At 39.9% G+C, this 26,003-nt stretch overlaps 2 protein-coding genes across 7 annotated transcripts in view; one reads left to right on the forward strand and one right to left on the reverse strand.

Annotated features, from left to right (window-relative positions):
* The window catches only part of DNAJC27 (DnaJ heat shock protein family (Hsp40) member C27), a 64,719-nt gene extending 44,174 nt beyond the window's left edge, over window positions 1-20,545 (forward strand). For 2 of the 6 annotated variants that reach the window (XM_082427502.1, XM_082427501.1), the window contains 2 exons: window positions 9,290-9,450; window positions 12,988-16,862. In XM_082427502.1, the coding sequence (XP_082283628.1) occupies window positions 9,290-9,450; window positions 12,988-13,120 (294 nt within the window). In that variant the 3' untranslated portion in view covers window positions 13,121-16,862. Of the gene's footprint in view, window positions 1-9,289; window positions 9,451-12,987; window positions 16,863-17,143 lie in introns of those variants that run through there. The other 4 variants (XR_014254223.1, XR_014254224.1, XM_082427503.1 and 1 more) reach the window with 4 other exon arrangements.
* Window positions 280-7,390, reverse strand: LOC309644071 (exonuclease 1-like). Its single transcript, XM_082427468.1, has 2 exons — window positions 5,173-7,390; window positions 280-4,851 (listed from the first exon to the last, which is right to left on the reverse strand). Exons 1-2 carry the CDS (start codon window positions 5,926-5,928, stop codon window positions 3,202-3,204), a joined length of 2,406 nt encoding a protein of 801 aa, XP_082283594.1. The 5' UTR covers window positions 5,929-7,390; the 3' UTR covers window positions 280-3,201.
* Window positions 20,546-26,003: the final 5,458 nt, after the last annotated feature.

The raw sequence follows: 26,003 nt of genomic DNA on the forward strand, positions 1-26,003 counted from the left end.
ATGGTCTCTCCTCTGTAGTTGTACTACCTGTGTCATCTGGGCATACAGCCATTGCATATCATACTCTCCCTTTTAGCTCTCAAATTTTTTTTTTTTTTTAAAGCAGAATCTGAATCAGTTGGTTTGGGACTGGGCCTAAGATTCTGCATTTTTTTTTTAAACCTTTATTTATTTATTTATTTATGGCCGTGTTGGGTCTTCATTTCTTTTAACTTTTTTTTTTAATTGTATAACTATATATACATTTTTTAAAAAAATTTATTGATTGATTTATGGTTGTGTTGGGTCTTCGTTTCTGTGCGAGGGCTTTCTCTAGTTGTGGCAAGCGGGGGCCACTCTTCATTGCGGTGCGCGAGCCTCTCATTATTGCGGCCTCTGTTGTTGCGGAGCACAGGCTCCAGACGCGCAGGCTCAGTAGGTGTGGCTCACGGGCCTAGTTGCTCCGTGGCATGTGGGATCCTCCCAGACCAGGGCTCAAACCCGTGACCACTGCATTGACAGGCAGATTCTCAACCACTGCGCCACCAGGGAAGCCCTAGCTCTCAAATTTTTAATTGTACAAGTCACTATGTTTGATGGTCACCACCAACCTTTATGGTGCTGTTTCTCTTATTTTAGTTATTTTCTGATTCCTCAGGAAGAGCTTAGCGAGCAGTATTTTCCAAATTCTTGTTTGATGGATAAGTTTGTGCCCTTTATAATTGAAAGTCGATTTTGTTGAACATAAAAGCCTTTGCTTACATTTTCCCTTGAGTATCTTTAACACGTTACTCCATTTTCTTCAGGTATAAAGAATAATTGTGGAAAAGTCTGATGATCATTTTTTTTCTTTCATGTCACTTGCTGTTCTTGCCTACCCAGAGGATTTTTCCTTTCTTTAAAGTAACTTGTTGTCATTTATGACTTGGTGTTGGCAGTTTTGGATCAATAATCTTGGGTATAATAGTGCATTTAAAAAATATTGTTTCAAATCTTTTAAAAATTAACAAAGTTTTCTGAAAATAGGAGTTTTTTTCTTCAGAGACTCCTATTATCTGTATATTGGACCTTCTGCCTCATCTTCAACATCTGTCACTTCCTAATCTTTTAAAGTTTTTTTTCCTTTTTTTTTTTGATTTTTACCTATTTCTTTTAAGGCATCATCTGTCTGTATGTTTATTTGCTTGTGTTCCTTCTAGTTTAGGCTTAATTTCCAAAATTTTTTTCTAATCTTTTCCTGAGCTTATCTTTTTTTTTTCTTCTGAGTTTTTCCAATTCTAAATTTCCTTCGTATCCTACACTATTTTCTTAATAACATCTAGCACATTTTGAAATAGACTGGTTTTGATCTGCTCTGGGGACCTTTCTGGTAGATTTTCATTATTTGTAAAAAATGTTATTCTGCTCTTGACTCTTTTAAATCGATTTTGTAAGGGATTGATCTAAAAACTTTTCTGTGGTTTCTTTTTAAGTAAAAATAATTTTCTTTAACTTTGAGGAGGCATGGGTCATGGGAGCTTCTCAAACCTCAGCTGTTTTGTTGTTGTTGGTTTTTTTGTTTTTATTTTTGTTTTCAGTGTTCAAAATCAAAAACAGTATTCTGCTGAGATTTCTTGGTCAACAATTCCTCCCTTCACTGTATTTAACCTTATCTTCCTTTGTGTCTGTTGTCACTCTCCTGCTCAGTTTTGGTTTTACAGCCAGCAGTGTCTCTTCTGTGGAGCCTTGACAAATATGGCAAATCATTTCAAAAGTTCATATGGACTACGTTGCTTCATTCCTTCAGACATTACTGCAGGTCTCCTGCACTCACTCACCACTGGAATGCTCAAAGCCTCTCCCAGTTTCAAATGGCTGTTTGCAACTTGGCCTGCTATGTGTTTCAATAATCATTCTATATAAGTTCTGTTCTCAGGTCCATTAGATGCCCTATTGCCATCCTCTACTTCTCCCAAATAGATGCCAGTATCACTTTGTAGTCTTGTGGCTTTTGGTAGCTTGTCTTCACCCACTTATATTTCAGGATTTAAGTATATGATGCCATCTAAATTTGTTGTAATGTTGTTCATTAGTATTTTGACTTTGCTATCCAGTTGCTGCTATGCGGCGGTTCGGAGATTGACAAATTACAGCACTGCTGCCATCTTCCCTTTCTTAATTTGTTCTATAACAGGAAACATTCACAGAAAGTTCAAATTTGCTTTTGTTCTTTGTATTTGGTCTTTTCCAGATTTTTTTTTAAATTTTTGTCTCCTTTTAACATTTTTATGCTGTTTCTTACAATGTTATGTTTTTTTGTTCCACTCTGACCTCCTCAACTAAGTCTCATTTAAAAATTAAAATGCTCTGGATCCCTTTCCTTTATCCTCTATATCTCAGCCACTTTTACAATTCCTTTACTTCCTGTCAGATTGTCACTTACTTCACTTCCTTACTTCAGATCTTCACTTGCATAGCTGGTTTTCTTTCCAAGAATCTATTCCTTTGCAGAGTATGTACACATCATAGACCCTGCAGATTTAGTATTTTACATTGCACCTAGGACACTAGTTTTAAATATACATTAAGGAATTTTTAGCCCACACTTCAAAAAAGACATATAGGAGAAACAGGCTATTTTGAAGTTTAAGAATATTAATGATATAAGAAGTAGTTCCTTTCATATGATGCTGAAACCAATTTTCTTTTACTGTCAATCTGTAACCCAGCCAAACTCTTCAGGGAAAACAGAGCACTGCCCCATTTATGCAATGATCTTTAACCCTTCCAACTACCCCTCCCATCCCAGCAACTGTATTTCCAATTCAACCCTGAAAGACAGACAGGAAAGGCAGGTGAAAAAACCATAGCTCGAAGAAACACAGTAATTTCCTCTAGTATAAAATGACCACAGAATTGTGGTTTTCCATTTACCATCCTTGTACTTGACAACATTACAGAAATCTTTAGAGTAGATTTTTGTAAGTTCCAAGGGACTTGCTCAATTAACATTAAAACTTCGAAAACGTGTCAAAACCAAATTTCTCTAGTTAGCTTCTTATGAAAATATAAAAAGCTGAACAAAAACAGTTACATAGTTAATATACAAAATGTACTCTATTTAAAAATAAATAGCATAGATCTAAGAACAAATCTTTCATACTGATAACTGCTTCATTCTCAAACAGGACATGAAATTGATAGAGATTTTCTTGCAGGCAATAGCCTCCCAGCTGCCTGTGTTTATTGGAATATTGCTCTCTGAACACGCATACAGTCAGAATTGTTAAATATATCCTCTTCTTCTGGAGTTAGTTGGATGTTATCTTTGACTGGAGACAGGGGATCTGGCTTCTTACAAGAAGGAAGCTTCTCAGAATCTTTTTTAAACACAAAATTTTTCCAGAGTTCATTGATTTTTATCTGCAATCCTGGCTTGTTCTCGGCATTATGATGATTTCTCTTACGGATGCTTGATGGCTTCTTGCTCAGCCCACTGACTCTGGCAGGTACTGAAGGTTTGATCTTGGTTGTAGAAAGATTGTCCACAGAACTAGATTTATACAGCCCAGGAACCTCTGAATCTAAATCCTCACTAGAAGGCTGAGAAAGTTTTGATGCATTTAAATTGTGTGGTGATAAGTCCATGCTTTCCTGAGACTGTGGAGACCAATCCACTTCATGTAAGGGATGAGATTCATCACTTGACTCATCACTCTTTAACTGAGATACATCAGACGGCTCATTATTCTCAGGCAGAGAGATGGGAGAATCACTCTTTCTAAGGAACTGCTGCAGTGCTGTGCTTGGAGAGGGGCTTGGTGTTCTTGAAAAATCTCCAAGACTTCCAGACCAACTGAAACAACTTCTTAGTGTACCCAAGGTGGGTGGTGAGATGGTCCTCGTGAATCTGCTGGTCTTAAAAGACTGAGACTCTTCAGCAATCACAGTCACATCATCTGGAATATGCTCACTTGAATTATGTGCTACACTGATACCTAACAACTTCTTGCCATCTAGACAATCTGATTCATTTACATTGGTTTCTTTATCTGTGACAGCAGTTTCATCTAGAGACTGGCTGCTTGCTTTCTTTGATATACAGTCAGCAGAATCCAGAGAATTGGAAAAAAACCTGCTTCTGGTTCCTGGAACCACGACTGCACCACTTTCTTCATTTTTTCTCTGTAAAAATGTTGCAAATTTGTTTCTTGTCCTAGGTGGTGTGCTTAAGCTTTTTTTAATAGTAGTTCCATCTACCAGGTCAGGCATAAACCATTCAGAAGAGTTCAATAATTTATTACCTTCACAACTATTTTTCTTGATCTTCTTTGTAAAGGAAGTAGAATACTGACCCAATAGATCATCTTCTGATAGCTCTTCACTTCTTGGTCTTTTTGCAATGGATGACTTCCTTGGAAGATTTAACCCTTTAGTACTAATCACTAGTTCAATGCCCACAGTACTTGGATTTTCCTTCACCTTTGTAACATCTGAAACAATGTCCAGCTCAAGTCTAGGGCAATAGTTCTTATGCCAAATGCTATTAATATTAGATGACTTTTGACATGTTTTGTCAGTCCAACTATGACTTCTTGATTGCGCAGGCACGGCAGTGTCTGCATTGTAGTCATCAATCTGTTCGAAAGTATTTATATCTTTATTTCCAAGTGCTATTTGAAGAGCTATAGAATCATCAACATATCGCCCAGCATAGCTTAGTGTTTCAGGATCAATGTCATCTTCATAGGCATTCAAGGGGATGAGTTTCCTTTTGATAGGATCAAAAACTAGCTGATAGAGGAAGGTATTATTGGCCCGAATAAATCCTTTGATGTAATCTTCTGTTACTGTTATATTCATCTTGAGATAATGTCCAATTTTCTTGATAACCTTTAAAGTACATTTTTTTTAAATTAATTAATTTATTTATATTTATTTTTGACTGTGTTGGGTCTTCACTGCTGTGTGAGGGCTTTCTCTAGTTGTGGCAAGTGGGGGCCACTCTTCATCGCAGTGCGCGGGCCTCTCACTATCGCGGCCTCTCTTGTTGCGGAGCACAGGCTCCAGATGCGCAGGCTCAGTAGTTGTGGCTCACGGGCCTAGTTGCTCCACGGCATGTGGGATCTTCCCAGACCAGGGCTCGAACCCGTGTCCCCTGCATTGGCAGGCGGATTCTCAACCACTGCGCCACCAGGGAAGCCCCTTGATAACCTTTAAAATATCTGGATTGTTGGCTAGTCTTAGTACTTTGCAGGCCTTGGCTAATCCAATCCCACGCAGCGATGAGAGATAGTCACAGCCTGAAAGAATGCACATATAACGGAACTTCTCTTCTGTGAACACATCCCCAAGCTGTTTGCACATTCCTAGCCGAGCCTGATCAACTTCTAGTCCATTTCCAAACTGGTCCATTTTTAAAATAACCTTTTTACAGCCAAAAGCGAGGAGGTCAGAGTCTTCCGTAATTACAGCTTGTACAATACCAGCCTTGTTAAGATAGGCCAACTGTGCATCTGCTTCATATGGAGCCACAAGACAATCTACTCCCTGAGACCGAGCAGCCTTAATTACGTTGTGGGCCATAGCGTGTGTGATATTGATAGAACGGGTGAAACATTCTCTGGCTTGTGAAACCTTCCCCTCACGAAGAAGCTGCTTTCCCTTAAGAAGATTGGCTTGTTTTCTTTCTCTTCTAGACTTCTCCACTTCCTTTTTAGAAGGTAAAGTACATCCATCAAATACCAGGATAGGCTTGATCCCATGAGATAGTAACATATTTACAAATTTCATACAAAATCCTACATACTTATCGGTAGGTTCACCTTTGGCTAGTTTTTCAGCACAAGCAACAGCTCCTTTGTGAAGCCAGCAGTATGTATCCACAGCTACTACCTGCCCTTTATACTTCCTCATGTGGACAGGTTCAGAAGCTTCTTTGATAAATTGCAGTAATCCTTGTATCCCCATAGTGCCAAGTTAAATTTTTTTCTAAGTTAGGTAAATATTCTTGAATAAATGTTTCCTCTTCAGCACAATGAGAACGATGGGGGGCCTTAGGCACAAAGCATCCTCAGGAGACCGCCCGCAGCACCAAGCAGTAGTGACAGCACAATGTCACCGCTCCATCCCGTCTCACAGGGATTGGCACGGCGGCCCACAAGCCCTTTCCAGGAGACACGTTCCTTTGGCCTCGTGCTCTGCACAGCCTGCTCCGCTCGCTTCCCGGGGAGGTCCCCCGCCGTCCGTCCGAGGGCAGCCCGGTGAGGGCTCAGAAGCCTATCCCCACGGCCCCCACTCTCCTGGGCCGGAGCACGCTAGGCGGCTGTGGGGAACTCAAGGGGCAGGGGTGCAGGGACACAGCTGTGCACCGGCGGCCAGACCTTTCAATTTCTTCCAATTTTTTTTTGGCCCTATTCTCACTCTCTTTTCCTTCTGGGACTCCAATTACGTATATATTAGACGATTTTATTTTTTCCCATAGTCCTTGAGACTGTTCATTTTTCTTCCATTTTCCTCTGTTTTTCAGATTGCATAGTCTCTATTGATCTGATTTCAATCTGCTGTTAAATCTACCAAGTGAAGTTTTCAATTCACTACTTTTCAGTTGTAGAATTTGCATTTGGTTCTTTTGTGTAGTTCCAGTTCTTTGCTGAGATTCTCTGTTTACTCATTTTGAACATATTTTTCTTTATCTCTTTGAAATAGTTATAATAGCAGCTTTACAGTCTTTGTCCAATATCTGAACCGTCTTGGGTTCATTTTCTATGGACTGCTTTTTTCTTGACTATGGATCACATTTTTGTTTCTTTGTATGAGTAGTGATTTTTGATTTAACACCAGACATTGTAGACAATACATTATAGAGACTCTAGATTTGTTTATTTTCCTCAGAAGAATGTTGGTTCTTGTTTCAGCAGGCAGTTCAGTTATTGGCAGATTACACTGAACTTGTGTAGGCTTGACTTTTTGCTTTAATAGCAAGAATCTGAAGGAAGCCCAAAGTGTTTCCCGAGCCCTTCTAATTTGGCAGGACTCAGCCTGCAAATTCTGTCCCCCTTGCAGATCTTGTCAGTTCTTGGTTTTAGGTTTTGTTAGGATGAATCTTAACTCCTAAGGCAAAGCCTTTCTGTGGTGTCTCAGCTAGATGCTAGGGGTATTAATGAGATGTTAAGGCAGTCTCTCTCCTCTGGCTAGGCCAAATTCTGCTGTCCCCAGTATGGCTCTTTCCCTCGCACCACTAGTCAGTTCTGTTCTCAACCCCTTAGTAGCTATTATCTGATAAGCCTCAGGTGATCTCATCCTATGTATTTATAGCCTAGCCCTCAGCTACAAACTAGTAGGGAATCCTCACATGGACTTCTGGGGCCCAACTCTGCACAACTCCCTCCTATCCAAGGCCGTACTCCACAGATTCTAGCCACTACAGCATCCTCAAAAAAAAAAAAAAAGGGTAACAGAGTGTAATAAACTATTCTGTAAGTACTTAGAAGTAGTGCTTTCCTGCTGGTTCAATTTAATCAATACTTTCTTTGTTTCCTGTATATTTAATAGACACTTTATGTCAGGAAGGAACTTGGTTTTATCTTAACACTGTTAACACAGAGCAGTATTAAGATAGACTAAAACTAAGTTAACACTTCTCTTGTCTTGGTATCTAACGGCTTTTCCTTTGACACCCCTTTTCACATGTCAAGGCTTCTTGTTTAGGTTGCCAAATTGATTAGCTAATACGGGAGATAAAAAAGAGGAGTCAAAGCGAAGGATAAAATTTTTAGATGATAATAGGCACTATAGAAATATCTGGAAAAAAAAGAGGAAGAGATTAAAAAAGAAATGGAGGGATGAGGAGATAAGTCAATTTAAAAGCAGCCATAGTGTATTAAATTAGTCTTTTGAGTGAAGTTATTCAACAACAATAATAGTGCATAGAGCATGAAATATGAGCAGGATCAAAAAATAGTTTTCACTTTGAAAAACATTATAAAAATAGGAAAAGAATATGAACAGTTTACAGAACAAGAAAAGACAGATAAGCAGATGAAAAGATAGTCAATTTCACTTACAATTAAAGAAATGAAATAAAAACTGTGAGATACACATCAGCTTGGCAAAAGTGAAGATGTATGATAATGCCCAGTGTTGACAAGGGTGTGGGGAAATAAACACTCCCATACACAGTGATGGGAGTATAAACTGGTATAGCCTTTTTGTATGAAAGTTGTCAAAATTGAAAAGTAAAATGCACGTACACTTTTATTCAGTAGTTATTCTTTTAGGAATTTATCCAAAAGCAGTATTCCCACAAGTGTGCAGAGATATATACACATAAAAAAATACTCACTAAAGCACTGTTTGTGAAAAAACCTAGAAACAATTGACCTGTCCAAGAATAGGGAGTTGGTTAAATAAATTATGGTATAGTCACACAGTAGAATACTGAACAGTCATTTAAAAGGAGGAATTGGGGAGGGGAGGGTAAGCTGGGACGAGGTGAGAGAGTGGCATTGACATAAATACACTACCAAATGTAAAATAGATAGCTAGTGGGAAGCAGCCACATAGCACAGGGAGATCAGCTCGGTGCTTTGTGACCACCTAGAGGGGCGGGACAGGGAGAGTGGGAAGGAGACGCAAGAGGGAGGGGATATGTGGATATATGTATACATAGAGCTGATTCACTTTGTTATACAGCAGAGACTAACACAACATTGTACAGCAATTATACTCTAATAAAGATGTAAAAAAAAAAACTAAGCAAAAGAAGGAAGGAAGTGTCTATATGCAGCTAGAGAAAGGTTCCAAGATTTATTATTATGTGAAAAAAAATGCAAGGTGCTAAGCAGTGTGTTTAATCTGCTCTCTTTTATGTAAATGCTTAGGGTTTGGATGTGTATATGGACTGGGTACTGATAGAAAATTATTCTGGAAGGATACTGAAATAATATATTAACAATGGTTGCCTCAAGGAGAGGAGCTTGAGGGGTAGGGAGACAGTTTTCATTTTACACTTTTTCCTACTATTTGAATTTTTCTAACAATATTCATGTACTAGTTTTTAATTTCAAGTGTGGTTATCTGAGAGTAGGATTATAAGCCATTGTAATTTTATTCCTTATCCTTATTGTGTGCTTAAATATATATATATATATACACACATATATATATGTATAGTATGTATAGTATGAAAAAAAAAATCTTCCAAAGTACATTTGCTTTATTGTGAATTTTAAGTTATTGGAATATATTAAAATTCTTTAAGTTGATGGTTAGAAGGAATTCCTATTTTCTCAAAATCAGTTCTCCTCTGGGATGTGTTTTCTTTTTGCAGACCTTTTATGTATCCATAGTTGATTTATGTGAAAACGGCGGGAAACGTCCTATCACAAATAGCAGTGCTAGTTTCACCAAAGAACAAGCAGACACCATTCGCAGAATTCGAAATAGTAAAGATAGTTGGGACATGTTGGGAGTCAAACCTGGGGCCTCAAGGTAAGCAGTGCTCTCAGATATTAGTGCTGCCTTCTGTTATAGAAAAAGACCCAATCATCAGAATTATAGTGCGATATCTTCTTGTAATTGGCTAGAAATATGAAGATGTGTGGAAATATCTTGGATTACTTAATAATGCTCCTTCACTGAATTAAGTGAACACCAAAGGGAGAAAACAGAGGGCACAATTACCTAATGTGGGAACTATGTAGTTTGTGTATTACATAAGTACCTTCTGAAATTATATGCTCTGCTTTTATTGACTAAGAGCCTTGAAGCTAATGTAACCTCAAAAAAAAAAAATTCTTAAATCATAGAATTTTAGAGAAGGAAAGAGTGTTAGCCATCAACCTGTCCAAACATTTCATTTCATAGGTGAGAAAACTGGGACTCAATGAGACTAAAAACACAGTCAAGGACCCCAGGAGTTAGTGGTAGAATTGGTTCTTGACCCTGAGCACTGTGTGTCTGCCTGTCTCTGTCTCTTTCTATCTCTGTCAGAAATCCTGCTAGTTACTCGTCTGTGTGTGTTTATATTAAATTATTTTATTTTATCCAAAATAATTATTTGGGAGAAAAGGAAATACAATCACTACTCTTTGTGAAAGAATAAATCATTATCCAGCATGATTATATAACTTTCCCCCCAGTTTTATTGAAATATAATTGATATACAATACTGTATTAGTTTAAGGTGTACAGCATAATGATTTGACTTACATATATTGTGAAATGATGACCACAGTAAGTTTAATTAACATCTGCCATCTCATATAGATATCAAAAAAAATGTTTTTTCCTTGTGATTAGAACTCTTGGAATCTACTCTCTTAACAACTTTCAATTGTTATATAACTTGTAATGCTATAATAATACTGTTACTATACGTATTATTAGAGTTCTCAGACCTTTTTATTTTGCACCATAGCTTTCCTCCCCTTTCTACTTTTTCACCTTGATTCCCGCAAAAGAAAAAGTGGCTCTTGAAATCGCCTTGTCAGCGTCAACAGCATTAAGCATCTCCTCCATTTTGGTCTCATAGCATATCTTTGAGTCCAGAAAGAAAGAGGGGAGGGGAAAAGGGAGACAGTTATTGGTCTCCCTGGACTTGCCAGGCATTACTGAGGAGCTGTTAAACACCTGAAGGAATTCAGATGACCTCATAGCACAAAATTAATTGGTGGCTTTTAAATGTCCCTTTAGACTTCCATAGTCACATCCTAAATTCTTCCATTTCATCTCCAAGGGATATTGACTCTATAACTAAGAAACTATTACTTACTAATTAACTTAGAACAATAATCATTAGGGAAAAAGAAACTTTTGGTTTCTTACTTATTATTGTGGTTAACTGGAACCTCCCAAAATTTACAGGACCTCCATAATTTCCATATCCTTAACCAATATAACATGTTCTTATCTTACCTTTGTTCCTCTGGGTCTATCAAACTAATTTGTATGGCATGAGCACGTTTGGGCAAAACCTAAAAACATTTATTTTATTTTATCTTTTAAATACACCTTTATTTTATTTTTTGGCCGTGCCGTGCGGCATGCGGGATCTTAGTTCCCCGACCAGGGATCGAACCCGTGCCCCCTGCAATGGAAGCATGGAGTCTTAACCACTAGACCGCCAGGGAATTCCATAAAAACATTTTTTTTAAGTTATAGAGAGTTTTAATGTTTGTTCAGTGCTATGTTTACTATTCTTGAACTTTAAGAAAAATCTTCAGTAGAATTAATATATTTTTTACACACCTGACTCAGTCTTGTTTCTCTAAAATTTTCCTTGAAAGTTTCTCCTGCTATCCAGAATTCTTGAAAGGTACCAGGCCTAACCACTGACGCCATATGGGCATGTTTCCTCGGGAAGCAGAGTGGCTAGAGGGGCCCAACCCAAGACTCACTCATGGGAAAGAGAGAGGATGCTGTTTCTGCCTCAAGGACAGAGAGTCTTTTAGGGAGAATGTGATTCTTATTAGCTAATATCGAAATTATCTATGTAGAAAAGCTACATGCAAGGTAAAACAAGAAAATTCAGAAGGACTCCTCTAAGATCAGAAAGCAGAAAAAGCCTTAGAACGTATGCCTGCGACATGGACAGCTGTTAACATAGCCCTATGACCTCAGTCTCCCCAAGCTGACACGTAAGATATCACATATGCACAAATAATATGTAATATTCAAGTAGAAAAATATACACTTCAAAGTGAGTATACAAACAAACATGATCAGATATCACATCCAAGATATCAAAGACCATCTCCCTGATTTGGAGAGCCAGACTAGAAGTCCTTCTGATAAAGAATAAAGGAGATTTGGGGAAGCACCAAATCCAGGCTTATAAGTTAACAAGAACGTTGAATTACAAAAGGAATTCAAAAGGGAAGTGGGAAATAAAACCATCTGGTAGAGACAGAGCCGGACTCTGACCAGGGGAGCGGCTGGGTACTTGAAAGCCTCTCAGAGGCCTGACACCTGAGGATGTGAAGAGCGGGGAGAATTGCAGGGCCAGGTGGTCTCCAGCCCCCACCCCAGCAGTCCCTGCTCCTTAGAAGTCTCTCCTGGGGCTCCCTGGTCTTTGGTGAAACACTCATCGTACTACTCCTTTCCTCTGTAGATAATGTTAAATTCTCTCTTGTTTCTTCTTTGGTCTCAGGGAGCTCACTATAACTCTCAGGTACCCCTTTGCAGTGGCTCTTTCTTGGTCACTGGTGCCACCATCTTCCCTGAGGCCTTAGATTCCCCATGACCCTGGAACTCATTTCAGCCCTTTTTCTCATGTCTTCTCCACCCCTATACCCAGCTCATCATCTGCATCTGCCAGGGCTTTGTTTCTATTATCTCTTTTGCCTTCCCTTGTTGGCTTCCACAAACACCTTAATCTAAACCCTTGTATTCATGCTTGGGTTATTGTAACAACCTCCTTCCTGTCTCCTAACTTCCAAAAACAGCTTTCCCAGCACCATTTTGTCATGAAACACCTACTGTTAAAAATCCAACTTTTTTGTTGTTTTGCCTTCAAGGCCCTTCACTTACTGACCCGTGCTCCCTGGCCAACTTTGTTTCGTGTTACTTCCCAGTGCAGTTTCCTCCTGGAACTGCATGCGGGCTCCGGCTCCCTTCCTGGCCTCTGCCGGTTCTCTCCCTGCTGCTCTGTATTCCCCACCACTGTGTCAATCCCTGAACCCAACCTTCTTCCAGAACCCTCCTCCAGGGGGCCTGCCCTGATGGCCCCTGTCCTCATTGCTTCCGTCGGCAAATGCCCAGTGCCTATGAAGTGCCGAGTACTGTTTTCATCTGATCATGTTTGTTTGTATACTCACTTTGCATTGTATATTTTTCTACTCGAATGTTACATGTTATTTGTGCATTGTTTGTTTCCTAGTCCTTTAGTCCCATCTTTGAGAAAGGGTAACATTTATTTGGGGTGTGCTTACTGTAAGAGATATTATGATATCCAAACAGCTAAAATGCAGTGCGTGGAGGGTGGGCGCTGACCTCGATACTGACATAGAGCTTTGCTTTTTCTCGTAGAGATGAAGTCAATAAAGCATATCGGAAACTTGCTGTGCTGCTTCACCCTGACAAGTGTGTAGCACCTGGTAGTGAAGATGCCTTCAAAGCCGTTGTGAATGCCCGAACAGCCCTTCTGAAAAACATCAAATAGAAATTAGAAAAAAAGACAAGTGTGGGCCTCAAGTCCAAACAGACTTTCCCTAGAGGTAAAATAGCCAACATGGGTTTTTCCTCCACAAAATCTTACAGCTCTTTTCACTCATGTGCTGTCATTTGTAAATCAGTAATTCGGGTGCCTGTTACCATGCCATAGACATTTTGCAGAGAGATGAAGTGAAGAGAACCAAGCGCCACTTATACACGACCGTTCATTTCCTACTTCTGAATGACGTAAGATTTTTTTCTCATGAGTTTGTTAGCTCTGTCAGTGTAGCATCCCTTAGGCACTTTGCTCAGGAAAGTCCATGAGGTTTCTGGAAGGAGGATAGGAGGATCCTTTCACTTTTTCTTTTTAAAAAAATTCATCATCAGAGAAGAAAACACAGATGGAAGCAGACATAGCAGAATCCCTGAAAGTGTGATGACCTCACAAGCAAGTTGCCCCTTTTACAGTGAGTTTCTTAGGTAGTATTTTAAGCATCAATCTATAGTTAATGAACTCTTGGCAGCCCTTTGGAAGTGAAACGAGGTGATACAATTCTGAACTGAGCAGCCCTTTTGTGACGTTCACTCTGTTCCCCTTCTCCAGCCACAGGGGGAGAGACCAGCCAGTCCTAAGAGAGCAAAGACAGTGATGGCGGCCGCAAGTTCTGGTACACTGGCTGCTGCTAGTCCTGCCCCTGAATCTGAGGCCTCTCCCTGGCCGTGGAAGTGGGTGCTGGTAGCTACAGGGAGCATCTTCGCCTAGGAATCAGGAGTCAGACTCCAAGACAGTAGTGCCTGCAGGTCACACTAGATTGAGCACACGTGCCCAGAGGGCACGGCCGGCCTGGCTCGGGCATGTTTGATGCCCTAGGAGAGCCTCCATATGAGGCTTATGCCGTCTTTGTTTCTGCATCACTTTCTGCATCACAGCAGGTGGGAAAGGCCGGGGTGCCGGGCCTCCTCTTCACTTCCTCATCAGTGTTAGTTCCCTCTTTCTTCCCTCTTCTCTTCCTGTGCACATCTGCCACCATTTCTCTCCTCTTGAATCCCTGCCTTCCGGCTCTTGACTCCTCCATCCTCCTGTGCGGCCTTCACCTGGGCCTGGTTGTCCAGAGACAAGTTTTGGATCCTTTGGGTGGTGGACAGAGAGATCTTAAGGCCTGTGTGGGAAGAATCTCTGTTACTTTTGCTTGGGTTACAAATTTCTGATTAGGAATATTTTTAAGCTACAGATTATGAAAATCAATTTCACATAGAGAAATACATTCTCTTGCCATAGTATCTTCCTCAGTATCCAAGGGATGGATGAAGATCAAGTGTGAGGACCAGCCTTTCTTCCAGAGCTTACAGAACCAGTGTCACTGCGTGGCTCGTTACACCGTCACTCTCATGTTACTCAGATTTTTAGCTGTGACCAGGCTGCACTAATTGGGGCTTTAAAGTATGTAAAACATTACTGTCTGTGAATTTTAAACAGCTATCCCATATTGATCGCCAAGGAGCATTCACCTTACCACCGGAGAAGAAAAACCACTTTCGTTTAATTCAAGCCCACTGCAGTCTTCTGGACTCTTCCCTTCTCCAGAGCAGCTTTGCTTTGTGTGGCTGCCCTTGAGCTGCATTGAGCTGGTTGTCAGGAAACCAGAGCATTGTTTTCTAGTATGAATTTTCATCTCGGTGATATTGAAAATGCTTTTTTTTTTTTCTATAAATTGAGATATGAGTATGATTTCTTGTGGGATTTTCCTCTGGCCTTTTAATTCTAACTAGCTCTGGGCCTGTAGAACTCCAGCCCAAAGTTCTTCGAGGCCTAAATTTTGCTTAAGGCCTTCATCATGCCTAAAGTAATTAAACATAGATCTGTTCTTACAGCAGGACTTAGGAGGGTCATATTTATGAGGGACTGTGCATGGTGGTATCAGCCCAAATTGACATGACAGGTCAGTGAGTATGTGGCCCTGGGTAAAAACTGGTGCCAGTTTTCATTGTTGTTATTAAACACTAGACTGGTCACCTTATTCAACTACATGGTGCAGATGAGCAGTTATAGCAGAGAGAGATCTTTAGTGCTTCCATTCATATCCTTATATAGTAAGTGACTTGTTGAAATTTAGCCTGATCTTGATTCGTAGGTCTTGAGGCTCAGTTCCCAGCACCTTGATTATTAATGTTAAAGATGGCCATGTACTACTTCATTTATGTAAAAGAAAGTTAAGCTTCAGGGTCCTAGAAGTTTTCTGATTTCCATAATCCTTGAGTAGAATATCAAGAAGTAATGAAGCCTGATCGGCAATGAAAGTAACTTCATACAAAATTTTACAGACCTCTGTGCATTAATTTAAATTCTTGGTGCAAATATGTACTTTGTAGTTCAACCTTATTAAAATTCTTCAGCCAGTTAGGATTGCACAATACGTCAGTGAGAGTAATAACTAGCAGAATAATTTCAATGGCTAAAAAAATTTTTATAGAAAGTCATGTTTTTCAAAAAAAGAATAAAAAGTTCGAACAGCTATTATTCAAGAAAAGCCATTTCTTCTGCATTTGAGTCACCAAGAATTAACACTTTTAAAACTTGTTAGAAATACCTGGAGGCTTTTGAAATTAATTGTCCAACCTACCTAAGAACTTTAAAATATACCCTCCTTTTGTTCCTCTGTTCCTCTTTCCTGCCTCCTTTTGAATTGATATTCTCAACTGTCAACATTTCTTTTACTTCAGCATTATCATTTTATTTCTTCACATAAATTTGTGCTCGGTAAAGTCCAGACTTGGGGGTATTGTGGTGCTACCCAAGATAAATTGCTGTAACTCTGTAGATTGCACTCTCTTCTTTAAGGCTCACATTTACCTCAGGAAACTCACTCTAGTATGTTTTTTTTTCGCATTGAATTCTCAACTGGTAAATATTTCTTTATACTGACAAATTAGTACCTAATTCACTGTTCGCTAAATGAGCCATAGATAAGGCAGCTAAATTTCTGAAAGAAAGCCACAGTAAGTGGGCAGCCCCTGTAAGCTCTGAATCAGTAATGAGGTAGCTGTTCCTCATAGAACAATGACAGAATCTCGAGGGGGAGGGAGGTATTTCGGTCTCAAGTTCGAAAGGGTAGGGCCGTGCGCACATTGCCTTTGACAGGAACAGTGCCTGTCCTATAAGCAATTTCAGTGGGCCCTGGGATGTCACTCCCTCTCCACCACACTCCATATAGCTCACTCTGAGTCTGCCAACGTTTTTGTAAAACTTTTGCAGAGGAATTTAGCTGCGAAATACAGCTAACCACCTTCCATTGCAAGTTTTGCAAAGTGAAGAGGGGTTCATATTTCTCATGATTGGTACTTAGCACAATTGTAAGAGACAGTTAATACTGTTTATACGTTGGTTTTTCCATTAAGCATTTCTAGAGAAGACGAAAGCTTAAACTTGTGGTGTGGGTAAGTTAGATTATGTCTGACAAGCAGTGCAATAGGAAGCCGTGCAATAAAGGCCATGTTGGTGAAATGACTCGCTGGAAAGTTGGACAGTTTGGGTGAGCTTCCTGCATCGATGGCCTGCGGGGTGGTCTGCCCTTGGGCCGGGAATGCACAGTCTCTAAAGAAACCCTTTGCTCTTACGAAGTAATTTACATACTTGCTTTCTGTTGAACTAACGGGAAATGTTAAATCTAACAGCTGTTTATGTCTTGTATAGAGAGTGTCATATGTATTTAAGTTGTGTATTTTTATAAAGTAAAGGCAAATGCCAAACACTGGTCTGTGGGCTGCACTTATTTGTTGAGATACTGGTCTTTAATGTAGAACATGCTAGTCTAGAAGCCAATCCAGTTCCTTACCAACTGAGATCGTAGATAAGACATCTTGCTTTAAGTTGCCAGTGCGTAAAGTGGAGGAAATTTTATTCACTGGTCCCTCAGGCTAACCTTAATTAAATTGTGATGAAAGTGTTTTGATCTCTTAAAGAAAGATACTAATATTATGTGTGCCTTTTTAATTCAAATGAAACTATTGTTATCTCATTTTAATAATGCAGATCTTGGCTGAATAACTTAATAATTCAGCTAACTAGTCCCTGGACAACAAGAAACCTTAAGTAACAGACTATTGTGAACCCAGATTTGAAAGTGAAAGCCTTGTAGGGCCAACGCACAGAAGGCGGTCTATCTCTGAAGACTTCAAACAAGAGCTTTAATTTTCATTATGAATGACATTCGTCATCACCTGAGAATGCCCACCACTCTTTTGGGGAACTGCTCTACCCTCTCCATACTGCTAACGTGTTCTAAAGGGGAGCTGCCAAATCCTCCTATGACCCACCCTTCCTCCCTGGTCACAGGGATTGGCCCAAGAGATGGGAATGTCACCCAAGCTGAACTAATTGGCATCCCTCCCTGGGATCTTTCTAATTGGATCTAGGAAAACAAACTTCTTCTCAGGAGAGGAAGATAGGAGGAGTCCTGCTGATGCTGGCAACCTTGATTCCAACCTCATAGAAAAAATTTGAGAGAATGAAACACATTCAGAAAGAGTCAGAGTCCTGATCGCTAAGACTTTCCTTCTAGTCCCCTGAGATCCCCTGAACTGGTTGTTCTTCAAGCCCATCAGCCACCCCAGAATCCTTCTAATAAATCTCCACTCGTCTCTTTTCTGCTTAAGTTTCCTGGAGTTTGTTTTCTGTTACTTGCAACTAAAAGAACATTAGAAAATAATAGACATTAAGGATCATGAGCAGGGATGAGAAAGCTATGGTCTGTAGACTGGTACAGTACTTGATAAGTATATTATGACATTTTATATATTAAAATATATCCAAATATTTGGTGTTTTCAACTGAAGTCTTGGGCTATGTTTTTCCTTTTTTAAATTTATTTATTTTTGGCTGTGTTGGGTCTTCGTTGCTGCACGTGGGCTTTCTCTAGTTGCGGCGAGCGGGGGCTACTCTTCGTTGTGGTGCGCAGGCCTCGCATTGAGGTGGCTTCTCGTTGTGGAGCACGGGCTTCAGTAGTTGCGGCACATGGGCTCAGTAGTTGTGGCTCACGGGCTCTAGAGTACAGGCTCAGTAGTTGTGGTGCACGGGCTTAGTTGCTCCGCGGCATGTGGGATCTCACCGGACCAGGGATTGAACCCATGTCCCCTGCGTTGGCAGGCGGATTCTCAACCACTGTGCCACCAGGGAAGCCCTTGGGCTATGTTTTAAACCAATAATAACCAATTGTAAACTGAGAAGAAAAATTAGGTTTATTCATTTTGTTTCAGGATCAATTTAAGATGCACAATATTATCTAGCTTTTTTGTTTCCATTTGACCCATTGTCTATCAGGGGCAATTCTAATATCTTAAATTTCTTTTTTTAAAAAAATTAGTTAATTAATTTATTTATTTTTGACTGCATTGGGTCTTCATTGCTGCACGTGGGCTTTCTCTAGTCGCGGCGAGCGGGGGCTACTCTTCATTGCGGTGGCTTCTCTTGTTGCGGAGAACGTGCTCTAGGCACGCGGGCTTCAGTAGTTGTGGCATGTGGGCTCGGTAATTGTGGCATGCGGGCTCAGTAGTTGTGGCTCGCGGGCTGTAGAGCGCAGGCTCAGTAGTTGTGGTGCACGGGCTTAGCTGCTCCGTGGCATGTGGGATCTTCCTGGACCAGGGCTCGAACCCGTGTCCCCTGCATTGGCAGGTGGATTCCTAACCCCTGCACCAGCAGGTAAGTCCCATAATATCTTAAATTTCTAATCAAACTTCATTGTTAAAATATTCTTTCACCATGCATTTATTGAGCACCTACTATGTGCCAGGCTCTGTTCTAGGCACGGGGGATGTAACAGAGCACAGAACCAACAAAAATCCCTGCCCTGTGGAGCTTACATTCTTGTCATTGTTCTTTTTCATTTGTGAAGTTTTGAAGGAAGTTTATTTTTTCCTGTAGGTTTATTTCTGAAGAGGCAAATTTGCATTTTTTGACTGCTCTTCAAGATATGCAGTTTTGCAATTAATACTCTGATTGCTACTACATACTAAAGATCATGTAGGTTGTTATAATGCTATATTAATTTTTTTCTTGAGAACTTAACCATTATCATTATACAAAGTTGTTTTTCCTGTTGACCTGGAGGAAATAGTACTAGACTTAAGGAGTTTCTTTTTATACGTTTTATATTAATAATTAAAATAGTAATATATCCTTCCACAGCAGTTGATAAGGTTCTGTTCATCTGGAGGGGAAACTATCTAGAATCTCAGTTGTTGTTTTAGTTAAGTAAATAGTGTATACCTCTGATATCACCCAGTTAAAATTATGATCAGTTGACTTTAGGAAAATTATTTCTCCGTGCATCCAAAACAGTTAGTTGTTAGTGATAATTATAAAATCAGCAGATGCAGTCCATGAAAGCATTTGTTCCAGGGAAGAGAAATTAAGAGTCTGCTATGACTGAGAGAAACTGAGGTGCCACATGCCTCAGATATCAGGATGTGAACATTCTGCTGGTTTCAGAATATGAGAGAAAACAAAAAGGTTAATAAAATAAATACTAAAGAGAGAGAAGACATCAAGTTGTTCAAAAGGAAAGTTAAAGAAAACAAAAGAAACTATCTCAGATCTGACTAGCAGGGAGAAAATAGAAAAGCCCCAAGTTAGTGGTTGTCAGTGCTTTTTATCGACAGAACCCTATATTTCTAGTGAACTCCAATATGAGACTTTTATATAAGAGCAACATTTTATTAGGATAAATTTATAAAAGTTCAAGCTTTTAACATCACTCCATATAAAAGCAACCTACCAGGCAGTTCTGTCTCCTAGGGGAGACGTCAGCATTTATATCAGAAGATGATAAATCCCCACACTATTCCCTCCTGCTCGCAGATGCTGGTGAGGAGAGCGCCTTGCCCAAGAAAGTGATCAGGTTCAAGGAAAGTTAAGAGCTTCTGCCAGGCACTCTGTACTGCTGGCAGTGCTGGACAGGAACCCTGTTTAATGAAGCGTCCTAGTGAAATCTTAGGTATAAGGGAAAGTACTGTGGCTGTGTAGTGAGGCACGGAGCCGAGCTGCTCTTCGTAAGAAATGAACAAGACTTCTACGGGTTGGGGCTGCCTAAAACAAAAGGAAGAAAGGGGCTTCCCTGGTGGCGCAGTGGTTGAGAATCTGCCTGCCAATGCAGGGAACATGGGTTCAAGCCCTGGTCTGGGAAGATCCCACATGCCGCGGAGCAACTGGGCCCGTGAGCCACAATTACTGAGCCTGCGCGTCTGGAGCCTGTGCTCCGCAACAAGAGAGGCCCGCGCACCGCGATGAAGAGTGGCCCTCCACTTGCCACAACTAGAGAAAGCCCTCGCACAGAAACGAAGACCCAGCACAGCCATAAATAAATAAATAAATAAAAATAAAATGACTAATACTCTTTAAAAAAAAAAAAGTATATGATAAAAAAGAAAAGAAAAGAAAGACTTGATGAGATGGGACAGGAGGCTGGGGTCCAAAAAAGGATTATTAGAAAGATATTAGATACTAAAAATTATTAGATAATTTTAGAAAGATAGCCAAAGAGAAGTTCCCAGTGACAGAAACAATCAAAGGACTTTTAAGAACATGAATGTCTTTAATAACATCATCCCCATTTTACAGATGAGAAAACTGAGGCTCAGAGAGGTTAAGTGACCTGCTGAAGGCCAAATAGAAAGCTATTCAAACCCAAGCTTGCCCAACTTCAGAACCCAGGCTCTCAGTGTACACTATCAGCCTAAAGTTCCAAATTTTTAAATACTCTGCTTCACACTCATAAATAATATTGTTCCTGCTTGTACCATGTTACTTACATGGATATAAATAGGGCTGCTTTTTTTGGGGGGGGTGGGGGTTGCCTTTTTTTTTTTGGCTTTACAAAAGTGAAATCATATTATGTACACTTTTCTGCATCTTTCTCTTCTCATTCAACAGTACCTCATAAAAATCTTAAGTCAATTGGTTTAGATTTAATTCAGTCTTTTTAGTGGCTGAATAATAATAATGGTGTTGTTATGCCATAAATTATTCAGCCACAGGCTTTGTTTCCAGCTTTTTTCACTACAGAAAATGCTACAATATTATCCATGTATGTGTGTTTTTATGAACTAGCAGGGTTTTTTTATTAACCTTTTTTTTTAATATTGAAGTGTAGTTAATTTACAACGTGTTAGTTTCAGGTATACAGCAAAGTGATTCAGTTATATATGTGTGTATATATATATGTTCTTTTTCAGATTCTTTTCCATTATAGGTTATTACAAGATATTGAATATAGTTCCCTGTGAATAGGCCTGCATTTTTTTGGGGGGTGGGGGGAGATTGCCTACATTCAAACAGTTAGTGAGCAGTGGAGCTTGGATTTCTTTTTCTTTTTTTCTTTAACATCTTTATTGGAGTATAATTGCTTTACAATGGTGTGTTAGTTTCTGCTTTATAACAAAGTGAATTAGTTATACATATACATATACATATGTCCCCATATCTCTTCCCTCTTGCGTCTCCCTCCCTCCCACCCTCCCTGTCCCACCCCTCTAGGTGGTCACAAAGCACTGAGCTGATCTCCCTGTGCTATGCGGCTGCTTCCCACTAGCTATCTATTTTACGTTTGGTAGTGTATATATGTCCATGCCACTCTCTCACTTTGTCCCAGCTTACCCTTCCCCCTCCCCATATCCTAAAGTCCATCCTCTAGTAGGTCTGTGTCTTTATTCCCGTCTTGCCCCTAGGTTCTTCAGAACTTTTTTTTTTTTTTAATTCCATATATGTGTGTTAGCATACAGTATTTGTTTTTCTCTTTCTGACTTACTTCACTCTGTATGACAGACTCTAGGTCCATCCACCTCACTACAAATAACTCAATTTCGTTTCTTTTTATGGCTGAGTATTATCCCATTGTAAATATGTGCCACATCTTCTTTATCCATTCATCTGTTGATGGACACTTAGGTTGTTTCCATGTCCTGGCTATTGTAAATAGAGCTGCAATGAACATTGTGGTACATGACTCTTTTTGAATTATGGTTTTCTCAGGGTATATGCCCAGTAGTGGGATTGCTGGGTCGTATGGTAGTTCTATTTTTAGTTTTTTAAGGAACCTCCATACTGTTCTCCGTAGTGGCTGTATCAATTTACATTCCCACCAACAGTGCAAGAGGGTTCCCTTTTCTCCACACCCTCTCCAGCATTTATTGTTTGTAGATTTTCTGATGATAGGCCTGCATTTTTAAAAAGACCACAAAGGTACAATTTTCCTCATTAATGGCCCAAGTTCAAATCCTATATATGTGCTTAGGAATGAAAGAAACTTCTTTCTGAGGTGTGCCCAAGCCAAGAGGGAGTTAACATGACAACTTAAGTTAACAGTGAATTAAAATATGGAATATAATACATCTGGATATTTTTATTAACAGGGTTTTTTAGGTGAAATTTTGCACTAACTCTTGCAGAACCCGATGATGCCTCCAGAACCACTTGGAAATCGTGTCTTAAGGGACATCCACCCTGAGAGTCTAAGATATAACTGGTGGGCAGGGACAGAAGGATCCCTTTACAGCATATGTCAGCCTAAGGATTTTGTTTCTGGGTGATTTTCACATCCCTAACTTATTCTTTTGTCATAGTTAGAACTGAAGAAGCTATTAGAGGGCTGTCTCCCTCCCTCCCTCCACCCCAAAGCTTAGTGTGGCATTTTGTATTAGAATCGCTAGCACTGCAGGAAGAAAAGTTGCTTTATATTTACCAAACTGTAAAGAGTGATTGTCTGGGGAGTGGGTTTCAGGGGATGGGGTCAGGATGGTTTGACTTTCTGCCTTATGCTTGTCTGTATTATTTGAGTTTTCCTAGTGAATGTCAACTACTTTAATCATTTAAAATGTTATGTGAAACCAAAAACTAAATATAGCACCAGATTAAAAAAGACAGGGAGACTCACTCTGAAGCTTGTGTGGGGACTCTATAGTAGGGGCGCTCTGGGCTATAATTAAATCTTACTTCTTTACATTAGTAGAAACTTCAGACTGAAATGGAAAAAAACTTTTAGTCACTCAAAAGTTTTTTGAAAAGGTAACATAGCAATCAGTGCTCTCTGGCTGGAATTTCAGATTCACTTAATGTAGGTACATATGCGCAAACACACTCTCTCAGATAACACAGAAGCAGTAGAATTGAAATGAGAAGTCCTGAGACAGAGGCTTATCTGTTAATTAATAGAGTAGCCCTGGGCCAGGGGCCCCTTCTGAGGTTTGGTTCCTCCATTATTAGATGAGGCTGTTGGTTAGATAACACCTATGGTCCTTTCTAAAGGTCATTATTTTATGGAATTTTACAAAGGCAATAAATACTAGACCCCCAGACCTCTCATATATAATTCTAGTGCAACACTCATACCCCCAAAAAAAGAAGAGAAAGAAAAAGAAAAATTAATTTAGAAAAGTTAGTGAATTAAGTTCTTCCTAAAGTTAGCAATAATAGGCATTGTTGAACCCTCTCATTTCTTTTAATAAAGAAAACCTTAAATTCTTACTGCTTGAAATTGTGATATGGCATCTCATTTTACAAAGGCAAATGGTGTCACAGGTCTGAAACTTTTAGTAATAAGTCAACAAGACTCAGATGTTCAAAGATAATCTTTATTCTTGTAAAACGGAAGCTATCTTGGCTCCCAAGCTCACTTTTTTCACCAAGGACAGGAAAACTTAAAATTTGCCTCTTAAGGTAGGTTAGTCACTTCTGGTTTTAAACATGATCAGTTCAAGATTAAAACGCAGTAAATGCAAGGTCCCCACCTCCCCTTCATACTTCCACTACCCTCCTTTTCCTAGGGGAGATCTAGAGTTGGGGCGAGGGTGCCTTACCTCTCATATTTTTGGTACTCTTGCCGTCTTTCACCCCAGTGGCCTCACTGGCTCCAGTTGGTCTGCCATCTGCTGCTGTTGTCATGGTCTCGCCATGGCTTCCAGACACAAGGTCCAAGCACTCATCCTCCTAGTTGTCCAGGCCCTCAGCCTCTTCTGCTCCCTGGTCCTCTTAGCACCTCTGCGCCCTGCCCACCTGGGCAGTCTGTAACACAGGCCACTTTCCCTCAGCCCAGCAGTGAGGCCCAAGAGCCCCTCTTTCAGCCATCGCCGCTCTATGCCAAACTTCCCTGGTAAATTGCAGCCTCCCAGACTACACCTTGGAAGCCACCTTGAACTTCTTTATCAGGCCCTAGGAGTTCCTGGTGTGCTGGTAAACTGACCCTCCAAGAGGGGGGCGAGGAAGCCCTGATTTGTGGCTTTTGCCCAATTTTCATGGTGTAAATACTCTTCATGGTTGATTCCAAGTTGGGAAGAGATGCACCAATAGCTCTCATGAGCCGTGATACAGCGAACTCCAGCTTGGCTCTGGGTTTACCCCAGGAAAGCATGGGAGTGGGCAGGGCTTTTATGCATCCTCCAATATATAAGCTCTCCTCACGCCCCTCAAGATCCTTTCCTTTTATCTCATCCCCTCAACCAGACGGTTAACCCTTTGGGGCAGGGCTTAGGTCTCAGCCTCATCTCTCATAGCACTTGTCACAGTGACCTGCAGGAGGCACTCATTAATTCTGTTGACTGATTACAATCTTTAACAATATCACCATTAAAGACTTTTTTTTAATCCTGTTTCATTTTTATTTACTTTTTTTTTATACAGTAGGTTCTTATTAGTTATTTATTTTATCCATATTAGTGTATATATGTCAAGCCCAATTTCCCAATTCATCCCACCACCATCACCCCCACCCCCTGCTTTCCCCTGTTGGTGTCCATATATTTGTTCTCTACATCTGTGTCTCTATTTCTGCCTTGCAAACCAGTTCATCTGTACCATTTTTCTAGATTCCACATATATGCATTAATATACGATATTTGTTTTTCTCTTTCTGACTTACTTCACTCTGTATGACAGTCTCCAGATCCATCCATGTCTCTACAAATGACCCAATTTCGTTCCTTTTTATGGCTGAGTAATAGTCCATTGTATATATGTACCACTTCTTCTTTATCCATTCATCTGTCAATGGGCATTTAGGTTGCTTCCATGACCTGACTATTGTAAATAGTGCTGCAATGAATATTGGGGTGCATGTGTCTTTTTGAATTATGGTTTTCTCTAGGTATATGCCCAGTAGTGGGATTGCTGAGTCATATGGTAAATCTATTTTTAGTTTTTTAAGGAATCTCCATACTGTTCTCCATAGTGGCTATATCAATTTACATTCCCACCAACAGTGAAAGAGGGTTCTCTTTTCTCCACACCCTCTCCAGCATTTGTTGTTTGTAGATTTTCTGATGATGCCCATTCTAACTGGTGTGAGGTGATACCTCATTGTAGTTTTGATTTGCATTTCTCTAATAATTAATGATGTTGAGCAGCTTTTCATGTGCCTCTTGGCCATCTGTACATCTTCTTTGGAGAAATGTCTATTTAGGTCTTCTGCCCATGTTTTGATTGGGTTATTTGTTTTTTTAATATTGAGCTGCATGAGCTGTTTATATATTTTGGAGATTAGTCCTTTGTTGATTCATTTGCAAATATTTTCTCTCATTCTGAGGGTTGTCTTTTCATCTTGTTTATAGTTTCCTTTGCTGTGCAAAAGCTTTTAGGTTTCATTAAGTCCCATTTGTTTATTTTTTTAATTTCCATTACTCTAGGAGGTGGGTCAAAAAAGATCTTGCTGTGATTTATGTCAAAGAGTATTCTTCCTGTGTTATCCTCTTAAGAGTTTTATAGTGTCTGGTCTTACATTTAGGTCTTTAATCCATTTTGATTTTATTTTTGTGTATGGTGTTAGGGAATGTTCTAATTTCATTCTTTTACATGTAGCTGTCCAGTTTTCCCAGCAGCGCTTATTGAAGAGACTGTCTTTTCTCCATTG

Source organism: Balaenoptera physalus (assembly GCF_965194825.1).
Source record: "Balaenoptera physalus genome assembly, chromosome: 15".
NCBI lineage: Eukaryota > Metazoa > Chordata > Mammalia > Artiodactyla > Balaenopteridae > Balaenoptera > Balaenoptera physalus.

Excerpts from the sequence above, each read along its gene's own strand:
- LOC309644071 (XM_082427468.1), bottom strand. The coding sequence starts at position 5,928 with ATGGGGATACAAGGATTACTGCAATTTATCAAAGAAGCTTCTGAACCT. Across the intron at positions 4,852-5,172 it reads ACAATCCAGATATTTTAAAG|GTTATCAAGAAAATTGGACA; the intron begins GTTATCAAGGGG and ends TGTACTTTAAAG.